This window comes from Neophocaena asiaeorientalis, unplaced genomic scaffold (assembly GCF_003031525.2).
Source record: "Neophocaena asiaeorientalis asiaeorientalis breed wild unplaced genomic scaffold, Neophocaena_asiaeorientalis_V1.1 scaffold36, whole genome shotgun sequence".
In the NCBI taxonomy this organism is placed as follows: domain Eukaryota; kingdom Metazoa; phylum Chordata; class Mammalia; order Artiodactyla; family Phocoenidae; genus Neophocaena; species Neophocaena asiaeorientalis.
The window spans coordinates 8330872-8349713 of NW_020174149.1; the positions used below are offsets into that span (position 1 = coordinate 8330872).

The 18842-nt window shown below is 56.0% G+C and overlaps 1 protein-coding gene across 4 annotated transcripts in view; it reads left to right on the top strand.

Annotated features, from left to right (window-relative positions):
* Positions 1–18842, top strand: part of MINDY4 (MINDY lysine 48 deubiquitinase 4) — a 134151-nt gene that overhangs the window by 95145 nt on the left and 20164 nt on the right. For all 4 annotated transcript variants that reach the window (XM_024755053.1, XM_024755055.1, XM_024755054.1 and 1 more), the window contains 2 exons: positions 4699–4766; positions 15992–16055. In XM_024755053.1, coding sequence (XP_024610821.1) covers positions 4699–4766; positions 15992–16055 — 132 coding nt within the window. The remainder of the gene's footprint in view (positions 1–4698; positions 4767–15991; positions 16056–18842) is intronic.

Consider the following 18842-nt stretch of genomic DNA (forward strand, 5'->3'; position numbering starts at 1 on the left):
GAGCCCATCAGCGTCAGTGGATGTTTGCATCTAGGTTACACCCCCTAGTAGCTCTGTGACCTTGGGCAACTTACTGGACCCCCCCGTGCCTCAGTTTCCTCCTGTGTGCCATGTGGCTGATGACAACGGTGCCTGCCTCAGAGCGCTGTGCAAAGCGTTTGCCTGGAGCCACCGTGTCCTGCTCCGTGTTCTCGGGGGTCGTTAGCTTTCGTTGTGGGTGTTTCATCACCATGGTGATGATCACGTAAGGTAACCTTGAGGGAAGCATGGCAGAGAGAAGCAGCCTTTCTGTGTCAGCCTGTCCCGCAGGTGCGTGGGAGGGGCTCTGATGTAGGAGGGGTCCTGGCCTTGGCGCTGGAAGTCCTGGGCTGGCTGTCTCTTGTTCCCTGGCTTTCTCTGGTTCTTCATGAGCATAACCCAGTGGGCAGTCTGTAGATGCAGCGTGCTCACCACCGGCTCAGGGCCATGGGGTGCCTGGAGCAGAGGCCCCGGGACCTCCTTTGCCTTATTCCTTGGTCACAGGTGGCCTCAGGACAGTCACGGGGCTTCAGTGGCCTCATCTGGAAAGTGGAAGATGGAGCAGTTAGTTAGCGGGTAACTTCCAGCTCTTTACTGTCCAACTGTGATTCTTAAAGAAGAACCTTAAACGCATGGGAAAGAATGTCTTCCAAATTAAGGACCAGGCAATTTAAATAAGCAGAAAGGATACCTCTTATTAAACATACCAGAGCAGTGTGAGAATACAGCAATGCATCTGAGAGACGAGCAAATCCTGACAGCATCAGTGTGCATTCAGGGAGGCCAGGACCAAGGGCACCTGCGTTCACACTGTCAGGTGACGCAGAGCTGGAGGAGGGAAGCCGTGTGGGGCAAGGGAGGGGCCCTGGGGTGATTGCTCACATGACACCAGGATCTGAGGCCCCATCATTGCCCCTGAGGCCCTGGGGTGGCCCTTCAGCACCAAAATCGTCTACATCCTTGTCTATAGAGGGGGTCTCCCTCCTCCCTTGGCCTGTACCCACAGGGTTTCGATGAAGCCCGAGCAAGACAGTGAGTGTGAAAGAGGTTCTGAGAGTGGGACCCTTGCCAGGGGCGGGAGCCGCCTACTTCCTGCCACACCTCTGGGCCCAGAGCAATTTTCCCCCCTCTCCTGGCCTTGATCCCTGGGTACGCGCGGTCACCATTTGGCCCTCGCTCTGGAAGGTGTTGTTTTCTCCCTGCAGTTGAAATTCTGTTTTTGCTGGAAGCCGTTGAGCTGCCTCAGCAGTGCCCTCACCAAATTCATTTTTCATGGTCTGGGCCTAGGAGGGGTTCCTCGTGCCAGGCCTGGAAATGAACACTGACCACGTCTGCCCAAAATAAACAGCCTCCTTGCTGTGTTTTCATTACCGCTCACCCTCCTGGTGAGATGTCTGGCTGCCGCCCCCTGCGAACTGGGGGATGCTCCCACCCCTGCCTCCCACTGGGGTTCTTGGTGGACTCAGGTCTCTCCCGGGCCAGAGCAGCTCGGTGGAACGACCCCTTCTTCTCAAGCGGTACCAGACATTCTTCCAGACCCTGCTGGTGGGTTCTGGCCCGGTTGCCTGCCTGGACTCTCCTTTCAGTGCAGGCATTTCGCCCTGTGGCCTTCCATGGCTTGGCAGCTGGAATTTGATGAGATAATTTTATAATAATAAATGTTTTAAAAACAAAATGGGATATTGGTGCCATTCAGTCGTGTTCCATCCGGCAAGGGCCAGAGGCCCCAGGCGGGGATCATGTCCCTGCCCTCCGCAGTCTCACCTAACCTGTCCACACGCAGGGGCATATCCACGGCTCAGGATGAGGTCCCCTTGGATGTGTCCCAAGGACTGTGGAAAATGCTGGGCTGAGTATAATAATAGTTCTCCACGTTTACACAGACTCCTGGCTTACAGCGGGAGCCTGTGTTCCTTACTTCATTGTAGTCCCGCGAGTAGGAAGGCACGGCAGTGGGGGAGACAGACCCAGGAAGTGCCGTGGCCTCCCCAGGACAGTGTGCAAGTCCAGGCCAGAAGTAGGTAGGCATTTCAGAAGGGGAAACTGAGACTGAGAGAGCTTTGTCCCTCCTTGAGGCAACAGACAAGACTGTAGTAGAGCTGTGACAAGGGCACTGGTGGCCCGAGTCCTCCCAGGCCTCTGTCCGCCTGCGCAGGGACATCAGCATTCCTCTTTGCAATTGTCAGAGCACTTCCACCGACCTGGCCTCATAGGACATGCAGCGTAACCTAAGGAAACATGCAAGGGAGGTATTTGTTATCCTCATTTTGCAAATGGGAGACTGAGGACAACAGAAGTGAAGTGACTGGCCTGAGATCACAGAATTAAGGTGACATTGATTTAAGATTATTGTTGATTCATTCATTCCATTTCTGCTTCCAAAAAAAGATTTAAAGGTAATTATTTTAAAAAAATGATGTCCTCGGGGTTTTTTCTGTGCTCCAGCCATGGTAAACCTTCCCTCTCTTGCCTCTGGGCCTTTGCATGTACTTCTCCTCTCACCTGGAACAACGTTCCCTTTTCTGATTCCTCCTTGTCCCTTGGGCTTCTGTCTAGATATCACTTCCTCCGGAAAGCCTTCCTTGACGCTCCCTCCTTCCCTAAGCCCTAAGTCTGCATTGAAGGCCCTTCCTGTGCGTTTCCAGGGAACCTTGTTTTTCCCATCAGTGCAGAGCCCCTTCCCCACTTTTTTCAAGTTGCTTATTATTCTCTCTTTCCTGAGTTCCTTCTTGTGAGGGCAGATCCGTGTCCACCTTGTTCACAGGTATAGCTTTAGCAGGGAGCATCCTCTTGGCACAAAAAGGTCAGGCAGTAATTGTTTCTTCTTGAATGACTGATGAATTGAATTATTGGGTGAAAATAAAGACTATATACATATATGATATTTAGAAAATATAAATCTATATTTTTAATTGAAGTATATATAGTTCATTTACAATATTAGTTGCAGGCGTACAACATAGTGAGTCAATATTTTTATAGATTATACTCCATTTAAGGTGATTATAAAATAATGACTATATTTCCCTGTGCTGTATAATATGTCCGTGTTGCTTATTTATTTTATACATAATAGTTTGTGCCTCTTAATCCCTACCCCTATCCTGCCCCTCCCCCTTTCCCTCTCCCCACTGGTAACCACTGATTTGTTCTCTATATCTGTGAGTCTGTTTCTCTTTTGTTGTATTAATTCATTTGTTTTATTTTTTAGATTCCACATATAAGTGATAACATACAGTATTTGTCTTCCCTTGATACAGTCTATATTTTGAGGAAAAGAAAAGATAATTCTATCAGAAGTTTGAGCTAAAATAGTTTGAGTAGTTTGAACATCATATTTGGCTCTGAGCTTCCTGGCAGCCAAGGCAAAATGGCAGTATGATAAGTTATATGATTCTCATTGTTTCAGGAAAGTAAGCTTTCTTTTTTAGTTTTAAGTTCAAAAAGAAACTGATCACCCCATAAGGAACACTGACTATTGTAACAGGCAGCATCTTCATCACCAATTCCGAAAGTGGAATTGTTGTCCCATAGTGGGATGAGTAAGGCCTTCTCACTCATTTGCAGTCGGGAGACAGTGTTCCTTCAGGAAGCAGAAATGACATAGTCCATCCCATTAATCCGTGGCCTGCTGGGCTCACTGGACACGTGGGCAGTGAGGACCCAGCATCATACTAACAGCTAACACAGGTGTCAGGCCCTGTTTGAAGTGCTTCACAAGGATGATCTCACTTAATCTTCACAACAACCTCATGAGGATGGGTCCTATTTTTATTGTCTTTGTTTTACAGATGAGGAGATGGGGCAGAGAAGTTAAGAAATGTCCCCGTGGTCACATAGCTAGGAGTGGCAGAGCCGGGATGTAAACCCAGGCAGCCAGGCCCCCAGGTTCTGGGCTCCAAACCAGGGTCAGGACTAGGGGAAGATGGGAAGACGAGTGAGGCGCTCCCCAAATTCAAAGGGGTCCCCCAAACCTCAGTAAGCAGCATAAATAATATTTTAGTGCAATAGTTTAAAACTATTAAAATTAATCTCAGACAATCCACAATGAACAAACAAATTTGAAACGATGGGATCTGCTCTTGCACTTGCCATGCTCACCTCACTGGCACCTCCCCACCCGATTCTCCTCCAACCTGCTCTCTGCTACTCTCTGCCCAGTGCAGTTCTTAGGATCCCTTAGGAGTTAGGGATTTGGAATCAGATGGAGTCCCCTGGATACCCATTGGGCTGCTTGCAAGTTGTGTGACCTTGGGCCAGTCACTCAGTTTCTGAGCCCCAGTTTCCTCACATGGCAGAGGGCAGTAATAGCAGTATTTATAGCACAGGCCCGGGATAGTTTTAAATGTGATAATGAGAGAAGATGCTTGCACGGTAGTGGAGGCTGGCCCAGGCCACTGCTGTCCGTGAACTTCTGGGGCTCGGAGGTCGTGGGCTCTTCCTCGGCGGGCACTGCATCTGCTCCATTGTCACTCAGGCTGGTGTGCCCCTCGTCCCTTAGGGAGTCTGGTTAGTGAGACCTGCATGGGATTGGCCATGGGGCTACCTGGCGACCTCCGAGACCTGGCTGGAAGCAGCTGGCTCGGGGTCAGGCTGCTCCCTGGGTCGTGGTCCCCAAGGAAGTGACAGGAGGGAGGTGCACACACTTGCTGGGTTCTCATTCCTCTCTCCTCTTCCCAGTTTGAAGCAGGCCCCTATGGATGTGTCCTGCTCACCCTGTCGGCCATCCTGTCCAGGTCCACAGAGCTGTGAGTATCTTCCTCATTCATTTCCAGGAGCCGGGCTTGTCTGTCTGGTTCACTGCTGCCTCCCCAGAGCCCAGGGCAGAGCTGGGCACGCAGTGGGTGCGTAGTGAGCATGGATGAATGAAGCAGTGGGCTAGGGGCAGCTGGCTGGACAGAGGAGAGAGAACAGTTACATTCTTTGTACATGTGTGTTCAGTGCTACCTTCTCCTCCGTCTCCCCACATGTGCTGGGGAGTGCATGGGATCCGGATCCAAAAGACGCCCCAAAGAGCTTACAGCCTCCCTGGTGTCCCAGCGGCACTGCAGTGGGCGCGTACTTGAGCACACACGTGGACTCCCCCGAGACATGTGCGGGGACATAAGAACTGGGAGATGACTGAGGGCCCTGTGAACTTGCTGTAGGTCAAGGCAGTCCCGAAGGCTTCAAGGTTCGTGTCTAGGGCCAACCCTGAGGGGCTGAGTGTGCCCCGGGGCCTTGGAGGCCGGGGGAGCAGGGAGGCTGGGTCCCCGGCTTGGACTCCATGCATCCTTATCAAACGCGGCCTCCCGGGCTGCCCGAGAACTGGAGTTCCGCCATCACCCTCATTCCCTAGGAGCTTTCTAGGCCTCTTTTCTGTACTTGTCACCTGGGCATTATGTCTCTAGGGAGGGGAGCAGATTAACAGCACATTAATAGGTTTCTAAAGTACAATCGATTGCCCCATCCACTTCCCAGCAGAGCGCAGACCCCAGAGGGCGTGGAGACCTGGGGGAATGAATTTGCACTTTGCAGGAGTGCGTGGTGTTGGGAAGATTTGGGAACAGCTCTGAGCAGGCGGGCCCTGGGGACTGGGGAGGCGGAAAGAGTAGCCGTGGGGAGCCCAGGCTGGGGAGGCCCGGCAGAAGGAGACGCTCGCCCCCTGCTCCTGGTCCTGGGCGGGCCCTGTCCGAGTTCCCCGTGGCCTCTGGTGCGGGCGGGCGGAGGAGGGCAGGGGCTCTGCGGCCTCGTGCTGCTAGCCTGCCTGCTGCTCGCTGCTCCTGACCTTATTAAATGCATGTGTGTGCACTTTCTAATGGCATTTTCCTTCTAATCCTGCCATAATGATATGATTCATTCCTGGCCGGGCTCACGTGCACGGAGACCGTAAGCCGCCCTGCCTTCTCCCCAGGCCTGGGTTTGCTAATCCCTGGGCTGACGGGTGTGTGGGTGAGACCCTTGAGCTCCCTGAGGGGAAGCTGAGCTCTCAGGAGGGCCAGGCCCTTTTGCAGTCCTCTTGGCCTCAGTTTCCCCATCTGTATGGGGGCCCCTTGGCTCTGAGGGTCAAGGTCTCTGTGCTCAGTGTGTCTGCTCTAGGTGCCACGGGGCTTGCCAGCCTGGGGGCCGGGCACCCTGTTCACATGCACACTCCTTAGGGAGCTGCTCTGGCAGCCCTGCCCATCTGAGGGGCCTCCGGGGCCCCATGTCCAGGCTGTGCTTCACGTTGTCCAGAGCTGGAGCACTGGGGCTGTTTCTGCCACCTCCCCGTCTCGTCCAATCAAGCCACGCAGGGGTCAGTCCCTGCCTAGGTCGTGGCACCTGTGGGGCATCTGTGTCGTGGGGGGGGCTACCTCGCTGGACCTGCACAGCCTCGTGCCCCTGGGCCTGAAGAGTCACGGTGTGGCCATGCCCATCCCCCTCCACCAGTCACAGACACACACACACACCGAGACACACAGATACACACAGACAGACACACGGGCACAAAGAGACATACACAGAGACACATGGCTACACACACAGACACATGGCTACACACACAGACACACATAACGCTGTGGGGGTCCCCTCCTTCCCCTTGTCCCCAGAGAGAGTATATAAAGACAGTCTCTCCTGCTTAGGGCCCCTGGGTCCTGGAGGCCAGTGGTTCCGAAGCCTCCCAGGGCAGCTATGGGCAGCCTGGCCCCGGCAGTGCTTTGGTGGGAGTTGTCTTACTCCTGTGGCCTCCCTTTCCCTCCTTCTAAGAAGACAGCATAGAGAACATTCTTATCGGCAGTAAGAAGGAAAGCAACCAGCATCTAGCAAGCTTCCTGTGTGCCAGAGCCTTTGCTGTAGCATTTTACACGGGACGCATATAATCCCTGCGGCAACCCTGTTAGGGGTCACTGTTGCGATCACCATCACCATCTCTGTCTTTCAGGTGAGGAGGCGAGGCTCTGAGAGGCAAGTGACTTGCCCCAGAGTCACACAGCTCAACCCAGGCAGCCTGGTCCCAGATGGGGTTCTCTGGGTTTGCTGTTTAAGGACCTGAACTTGGGAATAAAACAGACTTGGTTTCAGGCCTGACTCCAAACTCCTTTGAGCTTGAGTTTCTTACTCTGTAAAATGAGGATGATAATTCCTGCCTCACAAGATTAAACGAAAAAATACATGTGGTGTGCTTGGCAGGGCTCTGGGCGGGTGGCGGGCCTCGGATAGCGGCCGCTGCTGGTCCCATCCTCTCCCAGCTGTTCTCAGGAGCCTCCTGTGGCCCGTGCTGTCCTGTCTTGCCCTCAGTCTTGGCTTGGTGCCTCGTGGTGGAGACATGGCCACAGGGACGTCCTGCAATGGGTGATGGGTCCTCCCTGGTGCCAGGAGACCGCTCTTAGGGGGAAGCCCCAGTTCCGCAAACACAGCTTAGAAACCACAGGACCAGGTGATCCCAAGGGCCTTCCTGCTCTGGGGTCCAGTTTTAGCTTTGCTGAACCCTTTGATACCATTTCAGGGTGATCCTGTGCCACTTTGGGCAGTCGAACACATGACCTGGTAGCCCAAAAAAGAGAGCAAGTCTCTCAAATCATATGCTGTTCGGCCAGGAGAAGTGGAGCTGGGGGAGGAGGGGCTGGGAAACGCAGCCGAACCCAGTGTGAGTATGTGTGCGTTTGTGGCAGGGCGTGTGTGGACGGGAGATGGGTGAGTCTGAGGGGCTGGGTGTGAGATGATGTGGGTTTTGGTGGTTGTGTCTGAGATTGTGCGAAGGGTGACTTGATTGTGTGTGTGTGGGAGTGTGAGTCTGACTGAGCGCATGGCCGTCCCTCCCTCCTAGCAAGGCTCTGAGACTCATGCCCGAGGCCCAGGGGCAGCTGTCACAACAGAGTCCTTGCCTCGTGTCCACGGGCTGTCCCCAGCCCTGGGTGGAGCCAGGGTGAGGGCGCCATGGGCAGACACAAATGCAGCGGGGTGCAGCCTGGACACTTCACCCTCAGAGGCTGAAAGAACAGTGGCAAAGCTGGCCTTTGAGTTTTGCTTACCCCAGGCTGCGTGCAAAGGCTTGAGAAGGTTTCATTATTTTCTGCTTGATTGCAAGCCATCTATTTTCTTTCCTAAGATCTCGAATTGCTTACAGTAAATCTCATACAGGCTTTCATGTTCTCCTAGTTCCCCTGCTTTCCAAACCGCATGGCCCAGAACTTTCCCCAGCGCATTCTCACAAGCCCCAAGGATGCCCAAGTATCTGGGGTCAAGGCCAGCTCCCAGCCAGCCCTGCACAGCGCACTGCAGGGGTGGGCCAGCCCCTCGGCACGGGGGAGGGCTCGGGCGCTGCCCGCCACCGCCACCCCGGGTGACTTAGGCCTGGGTAGTGAGAGGAGACAGCTCGTGAAGAAGACCTTTTCATTCAGTAGACCTTTGGCATTCATTACAGTGGCAACTTTGGGTGCCCAAGGGCAATCTTGAAAGTCCAAAATAGGCGGTACTTTGTCATTTGCCGAAGTGGAAGTGATTTTCGAGCAGCACAAGCCAGGCGCTGGGGGCGTGAAGAAGCCTCCACACCACGTGGCTCTGTGTTCTTTGTAACCGTCTCCAGCAGAGGGAAAACAGCAACACAGTGAAACAGCCTTGAACTGAAACCCAGCCGTGAGTGTCGGTCGGGCGAAGGCAAGTGACGGAAGCACAGTTCTTAGCCGGCGTAAGCAGAAAACAATGCAATTAATGGATTCATATCAAAAGCCCGGGGCTTTGGGAGTGGCTGGGTCCAGGAACGCAGACAGTGTCTTTGGGACTTGGTGTCCCCCATTCTGTCTCTTCTCTCTTCTTTCCTCTGTCTCTGTCATGTTCTCGGGGGAGCCTCCCGCACGGCGGGCTCCAGGGACCCTTTTCTCGGGCTGCCGCTGTTCCTGATGCCTCATGGTGGCCAGGCCCAGGCCGCAGCCATTGTGGGGCAGGTGAGACTCAGGGGCTCCCCTGGAAGGTGGTCAAAACCCCCAGGGACCTACCACACTGGCTGGGGAAGGGCCGGGCTGCGTAGTCAGGAACTGGAGGTATGAGACGTATCAAGGAGCCGAGAGCAGGCCTGAGCTCGGGGGTGAGTCAGATCTGGGCCTGACGGAGGCCCTGCAGGCCACTCTCAGAAGCGGAGAGAAGCAGTGACGAAGCTCCCAGTGCACCTCAGGGAGGCTGGGCGGGCCAGTGGTTGGCAGCGTAAGGGTTCGAGGAGGGGGCTGTTCAGGTTGAGAAGCCCAGGTTTGGGGTGGCCCTAGCTGTGCCGTGCTGGGGGGAGGAGAAGATAGGAGACTTGTCCGCATTCTCCTCCACCCTCCTGTCGCACCCCCTAAACTCTCCCAGCCCAGGATGGGAGGTGCACATAGAACTGCCCAGGCCGGGTACCCTGGCTCGATAGGGACAACAACTGCTTTGTAGCCCCGAACGGAGCCTGGCCTTTCTCCCCTGGGTCTTCCAGGTGGGACGCGGGAGACCGGGCAGGATGGTAAATGGCCCTCCCTCCCGACATGCCAGGCTCTTTGGACTATAGCCGGGAAACAGGAGGAGAGGAACTTTCTCAAGTCACCTGTAACCTGGACTCGGATTCTGGTGGAGGCCGTGCTAGTGAGCGCTTTCAGCAGACGTGTCTGAGGAGGCCGTGGTGGTGGGTGGGAGGCAGACCCAAAGGGCTCGCTGGTACCTTTGTCATCGGAAGCAGCACATGCTCCACCCAGACCCCACTTCCTTCGACTGACCTTCCTTCCTCGCCCAGGTTCCTTTTCTGGGGGCCCCCAGCTCCTGTGCAGTGAGCGGAGCTCCATCCTATAGCTCTCCAGCTGGCTCCCCCAACCCGAGGAAGGCAGTTGCTGGAGGCCCAGCCTCATCTGGGGGCGGAGGAGAGAGGGAGGGGCCCTGGGCCCCTGCAGGTGCACAGCAAACGGGCCCCAAATGGTGTGAGCCTGCCCATACCCAGGCCTGTGGAACGGCCTCCAGAAGCTGGGTCCCAGGCTGTGTTTGAAGGCAGGCAGAAGCAAGTGTCCTGCCCAAGCAGCTGGGGCTGGCCTGGAACAGCCCACCCCAGGCTTTGGGGGCTGCCAGCAACCCAAGGGACAGGCCCATAGGCCCGGGACCATCAGCCCATCCTGCAGCCGTGGGGACCAAGGTTCTGAGGATTAAGGGCAGGTTGGCGCACAGCTGACACCATCCCCCGAGTCTTCTGTGCCTGCATCTCCCTTCCCGGGCTGGGGGAGGAATGACAGGCGCTGGTCAGCTGTGTCTGCCCACTTAGAGGGAGAATGGGAAACAGGGCCCCAGGGAGTCCCAGACCAAACTGACGCTTGTCCACCTCATTTCAGCTGGCATAGTCTGGTCCCAGGCTGCTGAGGTGGCAAGTCACGGCCTGTGAGTGCCAGTGGGGTGTGGCTGAGGGCAGCAGGTCTGCGCATAGACAGAGCCGGAGGGCTGGATGCAGAGAAGGGCGACCAAGCCCAGGCCACGCCGGGGATAGTGGCAGAGCTGGGAGGGTCTCCTGATGCTCGGTGCATCTAGCACCCCTATCCACTCACCCCAGAGCTGTACATACCTCCTTGTTCCACGAAGGGCTTGCTCAGGTGCCCAGGTAGAGAGGACAGGCCTCAGGAGGCGGGAGAGGCCGTTAACCTTTTTTTTTTTTTTTTTTAACATCTTTATTGGAGTATAATTGCTTTCCAATGGTGTGTTAGTTTCTGCTCTATAACAAAGTGAATCAGCTATACGTATACATATATCCCCATATCTCCTCCCTCCCGCGCCTCCCTCCCACCCTGCCCATCCCACCCAAGCCACTAACCTTTTGAAAGAATCTTTTGTTCCAGGCCAGCCTCAGCCGTTTGGGTGGGAATCTTGCTTCTGCCTGCCTCCAAACAAGGCCTGGGACCCAGCTTCCGGAAGCCGTTCTGCAGGGCTGGGTTTGGGCAGGCTCACATCATTTAGGGCCCATTTGCTGTGCACCTGCAGGGTTAGGGCCCAGTTCTGGGCACCATGGGGCCAGACGGACACAATATAACCCAGGCCCTCCAAGTCCTTGCTACCTGGAGGGGCAAGGCTGGCACCCGAAAAGCAGGGGATGGGCGCTTTTAGGAAGGGGATGTCTGCGGGGAGATGGGGCACATCTCTCTGGGGCAAGGGAGGTGTGTCCCTTTGTGGAGGAGGTGACAGCAGGGCTCTGAGCGTTACGTGGGAAGGGTTGCGGCAGGCAGCAAGAACGTAGAGCAGGCGAAGGCTAGCAGAGGGGTTTTTGCAGGGAAGGGCTCCTCGAGGCGCGGTTGGAAGGAAGGTGCCGGCACGTGGAAGAGGACTGGGGGAGGTGAGGTGGAAGGCAGTGGGGGAAGGGCTTGGGCATCTCTGCTTTCTCTTCCTTCCTCCAGGCAGGTCCCTCTCTCTCCATCCACTCTCCTTGCCCTGCTTCCTGGATCCCCTTCCTCTTTAGGGCCCGTGCCTGCAGAATGGAAATAATACCTGTGCCCTCTAACCTGTGGAGCTGTCTGCAGTTTGCAAGGCCTTTTTATGGCCTCAGCTCTTATCGCAACGACTCTTTGAGGTGGTTATTGTTACCTCCATCAGGGGATGACACACCCAAGGCTCAGAGGTAGAAAGAAATTTGCCAAAGGTCACCCAGCGCAGGTGGCAGAGGGGGCCTGACACCCAGGTATTCTGACTCATTGTCCGTTCCCTGTCGACGTTTCTGAGAAAACAGTCGATATCTGGCCACATCCAAATCCTTTTCAGATATTCATGGCCACAGTTCAATCGCTGGGAGCGGAGACTCCATTTATTCTGGGTTTTTGGCCGTGACACGAATAGTGGAGGTTGCAGGAATCATGACCTCTCAGTCATTGTTTTGTTGTTGTTGTTGCTGGTATTGCAGGAAAAAGGAAGTTACATTTACCAACTGTCAGATGCTTTATATAGTTCATCTCACTCAGTTCTCACAGCAGTCTGTAATAGAAGGAGGCGTCTTCATACCCATTTTACAGGTGGGGAAACTGAGGCTCAGAGAGGGGAGCAACCGGTAAGTGGCAGCAGCTGGATTTGAATCCCAGGCTCTCTGACTTCAGAGCCCACGTTCTCTTAGTTGTTCCACAGCTGTCCTTTCGCTGTTGATATTGTCCTCAAGAGTCAGTAGAAGTCCCAGCAAACAATGGGTGATTGTTTCTGGAGGCTGCTGCAGGTGGCAGGGAGTGCAGTGGAAGGTGCAGTCTCTGGGGGAGGGCGTCCTGGGAGGGACAGGCAGGAGCTGACCCAGTGGAATGTGTGGTGCCCCGGGCCTGGCGCCCTAGAGGTCAGGTGGAGGGGAGGTGGCTGGTTGGGTCCTCCCCGGTTAATTACCAGTTATTTTAGGCATGATGTTTTAAATATCAGAGTCGTGGACCAGGCACACTTGTTCACATCCTGGAAGGTCCCTGGAGACTCTGGTTTTATAAATGAAGGCACAGGCTGAGAGCGAGGTGTTGACTTGCCCGAGGTCACTCCGCCAAGTCCAGGACTGAGCTGACCGTTGACCCCTCCTCTTGTGGACACTGATTTTAGGTGAATTTTGGCTGTAGACCAGAACCACATTTGTAGGCCACTTGGACATATTTTCCTTCTTATTCAGAAACTTCTGCACAAAATGCCCAGATTCATATGTTCAGTCGTGTGTTGGGGAAGCTTCAGAGGGAAGGGACAGGCTGTGTCCCAGCCGGGGAGGGTGGGGACCAGGACTGGGGCTTCAGGGCTCAGGGACCTGCCTAGAGCTGGCCGGCCGGGTTGACGATCACGTGTTTCAGGCCACCCCAGACAGTGTGATGTTGGTGCCAGGGACACAGTCCCTGACTCTGTGTGACCACAAGTCCCTTCTCCTTTCTGGGCCTCAGTTTCCCAATCAGTAGAACAGAGATGGCCGCTCTTGCCCACTGACTTCACAAGACTTCAGGGAGGACAGTGTCGCTGAAAGCGTCTGAGGCTGCAGACTCTGCAGATCCGAGGCTCGGGCGCTGTAAGCTGCTCAATTGGCAGAACCTCTGCCCTTCTGAGCCCTGTGCCAGAGGGCGGGCTGGTCAGAGGCAGTGGAGTTCTAGGACCGGCTTCAGCCTGAATGTGGGCTGGCACCTGTCACTAGCCCTGGGCCAGCTGTGTCCTTTCTCTAGCCACCCATTCTCCCGTCTGCAAAATGCGGGGCCCCGGAGGCTCTGCCAGCCCTGATGTCCTCTTTGTTCCGTTTCTTGGTGCAGTGCAGTGTCTCTGGGACCTGCCGATGCGGGCAGAGCTGGGAGAAGCCGTCCTTGCTGGCATCCTGGGCAGAGCCCCTTCCTCTGTCAGTGGGTGGACTGGACACCCCCAGGGTCAGGCCGTCACCCCAGACCATTGGTCCAGGTTCTGGCCCTTGGTTTCCAGAAGGCTGAGGAGGCTGGCGGCAGGGCAGCCAGGGCCAAGCCCTTCCTCGTAAGTTTCCACGCCCTGGGCAAGTCCACTCAGGCTCCCCACACTCTGCGTCTCCTGCAATCTAAAATCCAGGCAAGGTCCTGTTCCCTAAAGTGTTCCCCAGTGCGGGACAGTCTCAGGGGGCAGACTTCATCAGGCCCTGGCTCCCCCCTCACCCAGCCTGGTGCCTGGGTCCTCGGGCTATGCAGAACTCTTCCGGGGCCCAGTGTTGTCCAGCTCCCAGGAGGACTGTGGAAGGAATAAGCTGCTCTTTAGACTGGAATGGTCAGTCCCAGGGGAGGGCCCATCACAGCTTGTAGCTCAGAAGCCCAGAAAGTAGGAACCTCAGAGCTCAGGCAGCCCCTCCATGGATTCAGCCCCTGCTCCCAGGACACTGCCTGCCCTTGTGCAAGTCCCTCATGTTGCAGAAGGGGAGACTGAGCCCCAGAGAGGAGAGGTCTGTGGCCACACGGCAAGACAGGGCTAGAACTCTGGTCTGGCGATGGCCCCACCGTGTGAATCGCCTCCTCTCTGGGGCAGAGCAGAAGCCGCTGTTTCTTTGCTCTAGGATTCCTCACACTCAGCTCTCCAGGGATTTCCCCTAGATCGAGGTCTGGGCATCTAGATTTGCCAAAGTTGTAAATCTCTTAAGCCATAAGCCGCTCCTTGGCGTCTCCCAAATGCCCTAGTATGAGATACAGATGTTCCTCCTTTTTAAGATCTGAGCCTACTTCTGAAATTCCCATCGTGTTTGCACCTAAGGATGCAATTACCATTTCCTCCTATTGTCCTTTCTGCCCGTCCCTCTGCTCTCAGCTGACGCAGGCGCTCAAACCCGCTGGGTGAACACGAGGCTGTGAGAAGATCAGACTGCTTCTGAAAGCTTCAGGGTGGCTTGGGGCCAGCGATCCTTATCAGTCCACCCAGGGCTCCTCGGAGGCTATTTTCTTCCCTTCAGAAGATGCCTGTATATATGCCACAGGGAGCGTTTCCATCAATTCTTGTGCCCAAGCCAGTGCCAGCCACACGCCGGCCTCGTCCATTTGTCCCCCGTCCTCCCAGGCTGGCCCCTTCCCAGGCCCGCTGGGTCGTTTCTGGAAGGCCAGCCTCCAAGGCCCTTCCCGAGGACCCCCAGCCTCCGTGGTTCTCGGCTGGGCCCTGCAGTGTCAACCCAGCCCGTCTTCTCGTGTGGACCACGAACCGTCCCTGTTCGGCCACAGTTAGTAGAATCCACAAGAAAGCGTTTCTGCTATGGAGTCATGGAGCTTGAGTTTCTAAGCTCGTTTGGGACCAGAGTGCTTGTTTTAGGTTTGTGGACTTATGGCAGATTGAGATTGAAAGCATAAAAGTGAGACCAGGTTTTTCTTCTCTTCCACTAAGAGGAAAAACAAACGTCATGATTGCTTGCCTCTTCCTACCTCTGGGCCACCCCTGGGTGCTCTCTTTGGGGTGCAGATGTAGCCCGTGCTGGGTGGGCAGCAGTGGGGTGAGCCAGCTCCCTGGCCTCACATCACCCCCCTGGCGTTACCTCTCTGGGTTTCTTTCCATGTCTGTAAAATAAAGTAATTCCTACTTCACTGGGTGGCTGGAGCCTTGAAATGCTGTCCGCTGAGTGCGGTCTGTAGGTGGGAGCTCCTTTCCTGTTACCCGTCTGTCCCACGGCTCTGTTCAATAATAATGCTTGGTCTCCCGAGGGATTTACTTTGGGGTAAAAGGAATAATAATGTCCTAATGGTGGGCTTTCTAGACGGTAGGATGGTTTTGAGATTTGGGGGCGGGGGGCTTGCCTCCTGGTGCTGGCCTGACATGTGACGGGGCCATTGCTGACCTGACACTCTGTATCGTTCTGCCCCCCAGTAGCATACAGCCCTAGAAATCTCTTTCTTTCAGTTTGGTGGGGTTTCTTTTGGCAAAGGGGCTTTTCACCTTGTGCCCTTAGGGGGACCCCATTCTGAAGGTGGAGCCACAGAGGTGATCTAGGGTCGGGGGAAACACAGGCCTCGGAGACTGGCAGCTAGATCCCCCGCCAGCTCCATCGCCCACGAGCTGAGTGCCCTGGGCACGTCAGTTCTTCTCTGAGCCTTGGTTTTTCTCTCAGGGTTTAGGGAATAATAGTTGTACTCGGCCTGGTACAGGGTCTATGCCCAGGTGGTGGCAGCTGTTGTTTTAGGACTCAAGGAGGCATTAGAGGCCGTTCCTCCCATTTAACCGACTTGCAGACCGAGGACTGGAGGTGGCAGGGGATGTCCCAGTCCCCACTCTTAGTAAGCGACAGTAGGAGTGTGAATGCAGGACGTGGATTCCAAACCCAGGGCCCTGTCTTCTGTGGCATGCTTCCATCACGAACCTCTGGTGTCTGCCGAGGGCCTGGTGGCCCTCTGCAGGCCAGAGTGGAGGCCACTGCCCAGAGCAGAGCGAGCCCCGGACTCCAGCCCCAGGGAGGGCACAGAGCACAGAGGCTCAGGTTCCCGCCAAATCCGGAATTTGGGGCCTCAGCCTGGAACCCGAGGGGAGGCCCTGGCCACCCTCGAGGTTTGCCCGGATCCTGAATCAGGCCGAGGTGTGCTAACAGCCCTTTCTTCTTGCTCTCCAGTGTCCGCCAGGACTTCGACGTCCCCACCAGCCACCTGATTGGAGCACACGGATACTGCACGCAGGTCAGGGCCGCAGTGGGGCGTGGGGTGGTCAGGCGCTTCTTTCCCTTCCTCTTGCCTTCTGTCTTTGCCCCTGCCAGCACTCCCCAAGCAGCTTTCGTGGTCCGCCTCTGCTGGGCTTCTTCCTCACGGAGACCTAGAAAGGGAGCTCAGGTTAACTTCTGTTTCTGGAGTTTGCTGTACCCGATCTGTTTGCCTGGAGCTGCAGGAGGTTCAAGAGAGGCAGAGCCAGGTGCTGCCCAGCCCGGAGCCCCGGCATAGGCTGGGAGCCCCAGGCCCAGCTGCGGGGACGACGGCCATGGCACCCTACGATTGTACAGCACGTTGTCTTTATGGCCACCCACCCCTCTGCATCTTCACAAAGGGGCCCTCAAGTGGCTTCGTGGAGTGCAGGGCGTCCCTTAGCACAACTGCTTGCCATCGATCCTCCCAGTCACCCGGTGGCACAAGGAAAGGGATCTGTTTCAGATCCTATCAGCGAGTGTCGGGACTGGAGCCAAATGCTACACATGACTACTGTCTGAGCCCTTCTCTGCATGGCAAGGCCTCCTGAGCGGCCAGCGGGCCACAGTTAAATCTGACCCTCAGTGCATCTGGGGGCGGCGTGTGTAGCACAGACAGGCTGAGCGGAGCTTCTCTGGTTGCTGGGCCCAGCTGAGGACCCAGTTGTCCTAGGGGTCCTGGCTCACTTGTGCCAGTCCTGAAAACATACCTGGGCACCATGCAAGGGCCAGCTTGGGGCCTGTGGTTTGTCCAAGGCACCCACGGAGATGTGAGGTTTCCTGCTGCTTACCCCCCAGAGAAAGGTTTCAGGCTGAGTGACGGCCAGTGGTGGTGCAGCTCCTGCTCTGGGTGCCTGTGCTCCCTGTGGGAGCTTCCCGACGCGCTGTCAGAGAGCGGTGTGACCCAGGGGTGTGCACTTAAGCGGCATACAGAGGATGCAGAACACAGTCTGGGGCTGGATTCTGAGCTGTGTTGGCAGTTCCACTTGCGGCCTGAGCTGGAGCGACTTTCTTCCCCTCCCCGAACCTCGGTCTCCTCATTTGTAGAGTGGAGCATTTGGACTAGATCAGCGCTTCTCAAACTTCGATCGTGCACACGAGTCCCTCAGAGTCTTGCTGAAGGGCAGGCTGAGATTCCGTGGGCCCGGGCTGGGGCCTGAGGTTTTGAATTTCTAACAGGCTTCCAGGAAGGGTGGTGCGGCTGGTCCACGGACTACACTTTTGAGTAGTGAGGAACCAGATGACCGCTAAGCTTTGCCACTGGGTGATTTTGAGTCTGGGGGCAGGGAGCGTCCTGTCACTATTTCTCCCCCAATTTTGAGGAGGCTTCCTGCTCAGAGGAAGGTTTTGAGACACACCCCAGATGGGCAGCAGGACCTTTTCTCCCCCTTGAAAACCTGCTGAATGTGTCTGAAGAAGGCCATGCCTTTCTCAGGCAGCTGCTGGCCCTGAGGTGCAGTATCTCAGAGCAGACATTTCCTCCAAATTCTTTCTCGTTTCCTCTGCGAGAACACAATGAGGCCCCCTCGGTTTCTCCCTCCAATGAGGGCCCCTCTGCGGCCATCAGAGGGGCCTCTTTTACTGTCTCTGGGGCAGGGATCCTGGGGTTGACGGAGGGATTTATTAACCTGCACATCACTCTCACAGTTCCGGTGAACTGTGAACTCTGTGAACTCTGCCCTCCAGAGTTTATGGTGGGCAAGGGCTGTTATGGCCATTCCCACGAACCATGGAGGAGATTCCTGCGGGCTGGCCTCACGCACGCGCCAGCCCTGGCAGAAGGAGTTAGAAGCTCCTGCCCCAGCGCTAAGGCTGGGCTCGCGTGTATCCTTCCTTAGCGGGGCAGCGCGCACTTCGCGGTTGCCCTCCGTTTTGAATCTTTGGCTGGCCAGGTGGTACCCTGAGGGTAACAAGTGAGGGGAGAGGGAAGGGACACCAGAAAGGGAGCCGGAAAGGGAGGGTGGGAGTCCGGCGCTGTCACTGAGCAGCTGTGTGGCCTGGGCAAATCCTCTCCCAGCTGCGAGCCTGACAGGAGGTTGGAGCCCTGGATGCTCTGCTTGAGGAAGGGCCCTTGCAGCCAACCCAGTGCCGGAGGCACTGGCTAAAGGAGATGGCCAGAGAGTCAGAGCTCCACAAGTCACCGTCTCCTGGTTCTGGGGTTGGCAGGCCTACTGGCCTGTCGGGTGTGAGGCCTGAGTCGTGCAGCCATGCAGCCAACAGAGGCAGAGACAGAGTGGGAACCCAGGCTGGGGCCCGCCGGCCTTCTCCTCCCTGCCCCTGCTATCCTCTCCTTTCCTTCCCCTGCCTTGAAGACCCCGCCCTCACTGGTGAAATCCCAATACGGCCTGGAGCTGAGTTATCGGTGTCACCCCATTGTCAGCTTCCTGGTGTTGATAACGCGCTCTGGTTATGTAAGATGTCATCGTTGGGGGAAGCTGAGTGAGCGGTGCACAGGAGCTCTCTGTACTATGTTTGCAGCTTCTTACGACTCTAAAATTATTTCAGAATCAAAAAGCTTATTAAAAAAATATCCAAGACTTCAAGACCCACCCAAATGCCGCTTCTCCACAAAGCGGCTCCGACTGTCATGGGGTCCTGTGTCCGTGTGGGCCACGAGCGCTCTGTGCACACATTGTTACAGCCCCAGTCACATCCTACATTGTGCTTCAGGCGTGCAGGCCCGCACCGGTCCCCCCTCTAGACCCGGACGCCCGAGGTCAGGAGCCACTCTTTCCCTCCAGCGGGACCCGCACCCCACCCCCCGCCAACCCACACACAGGGTCCTGGG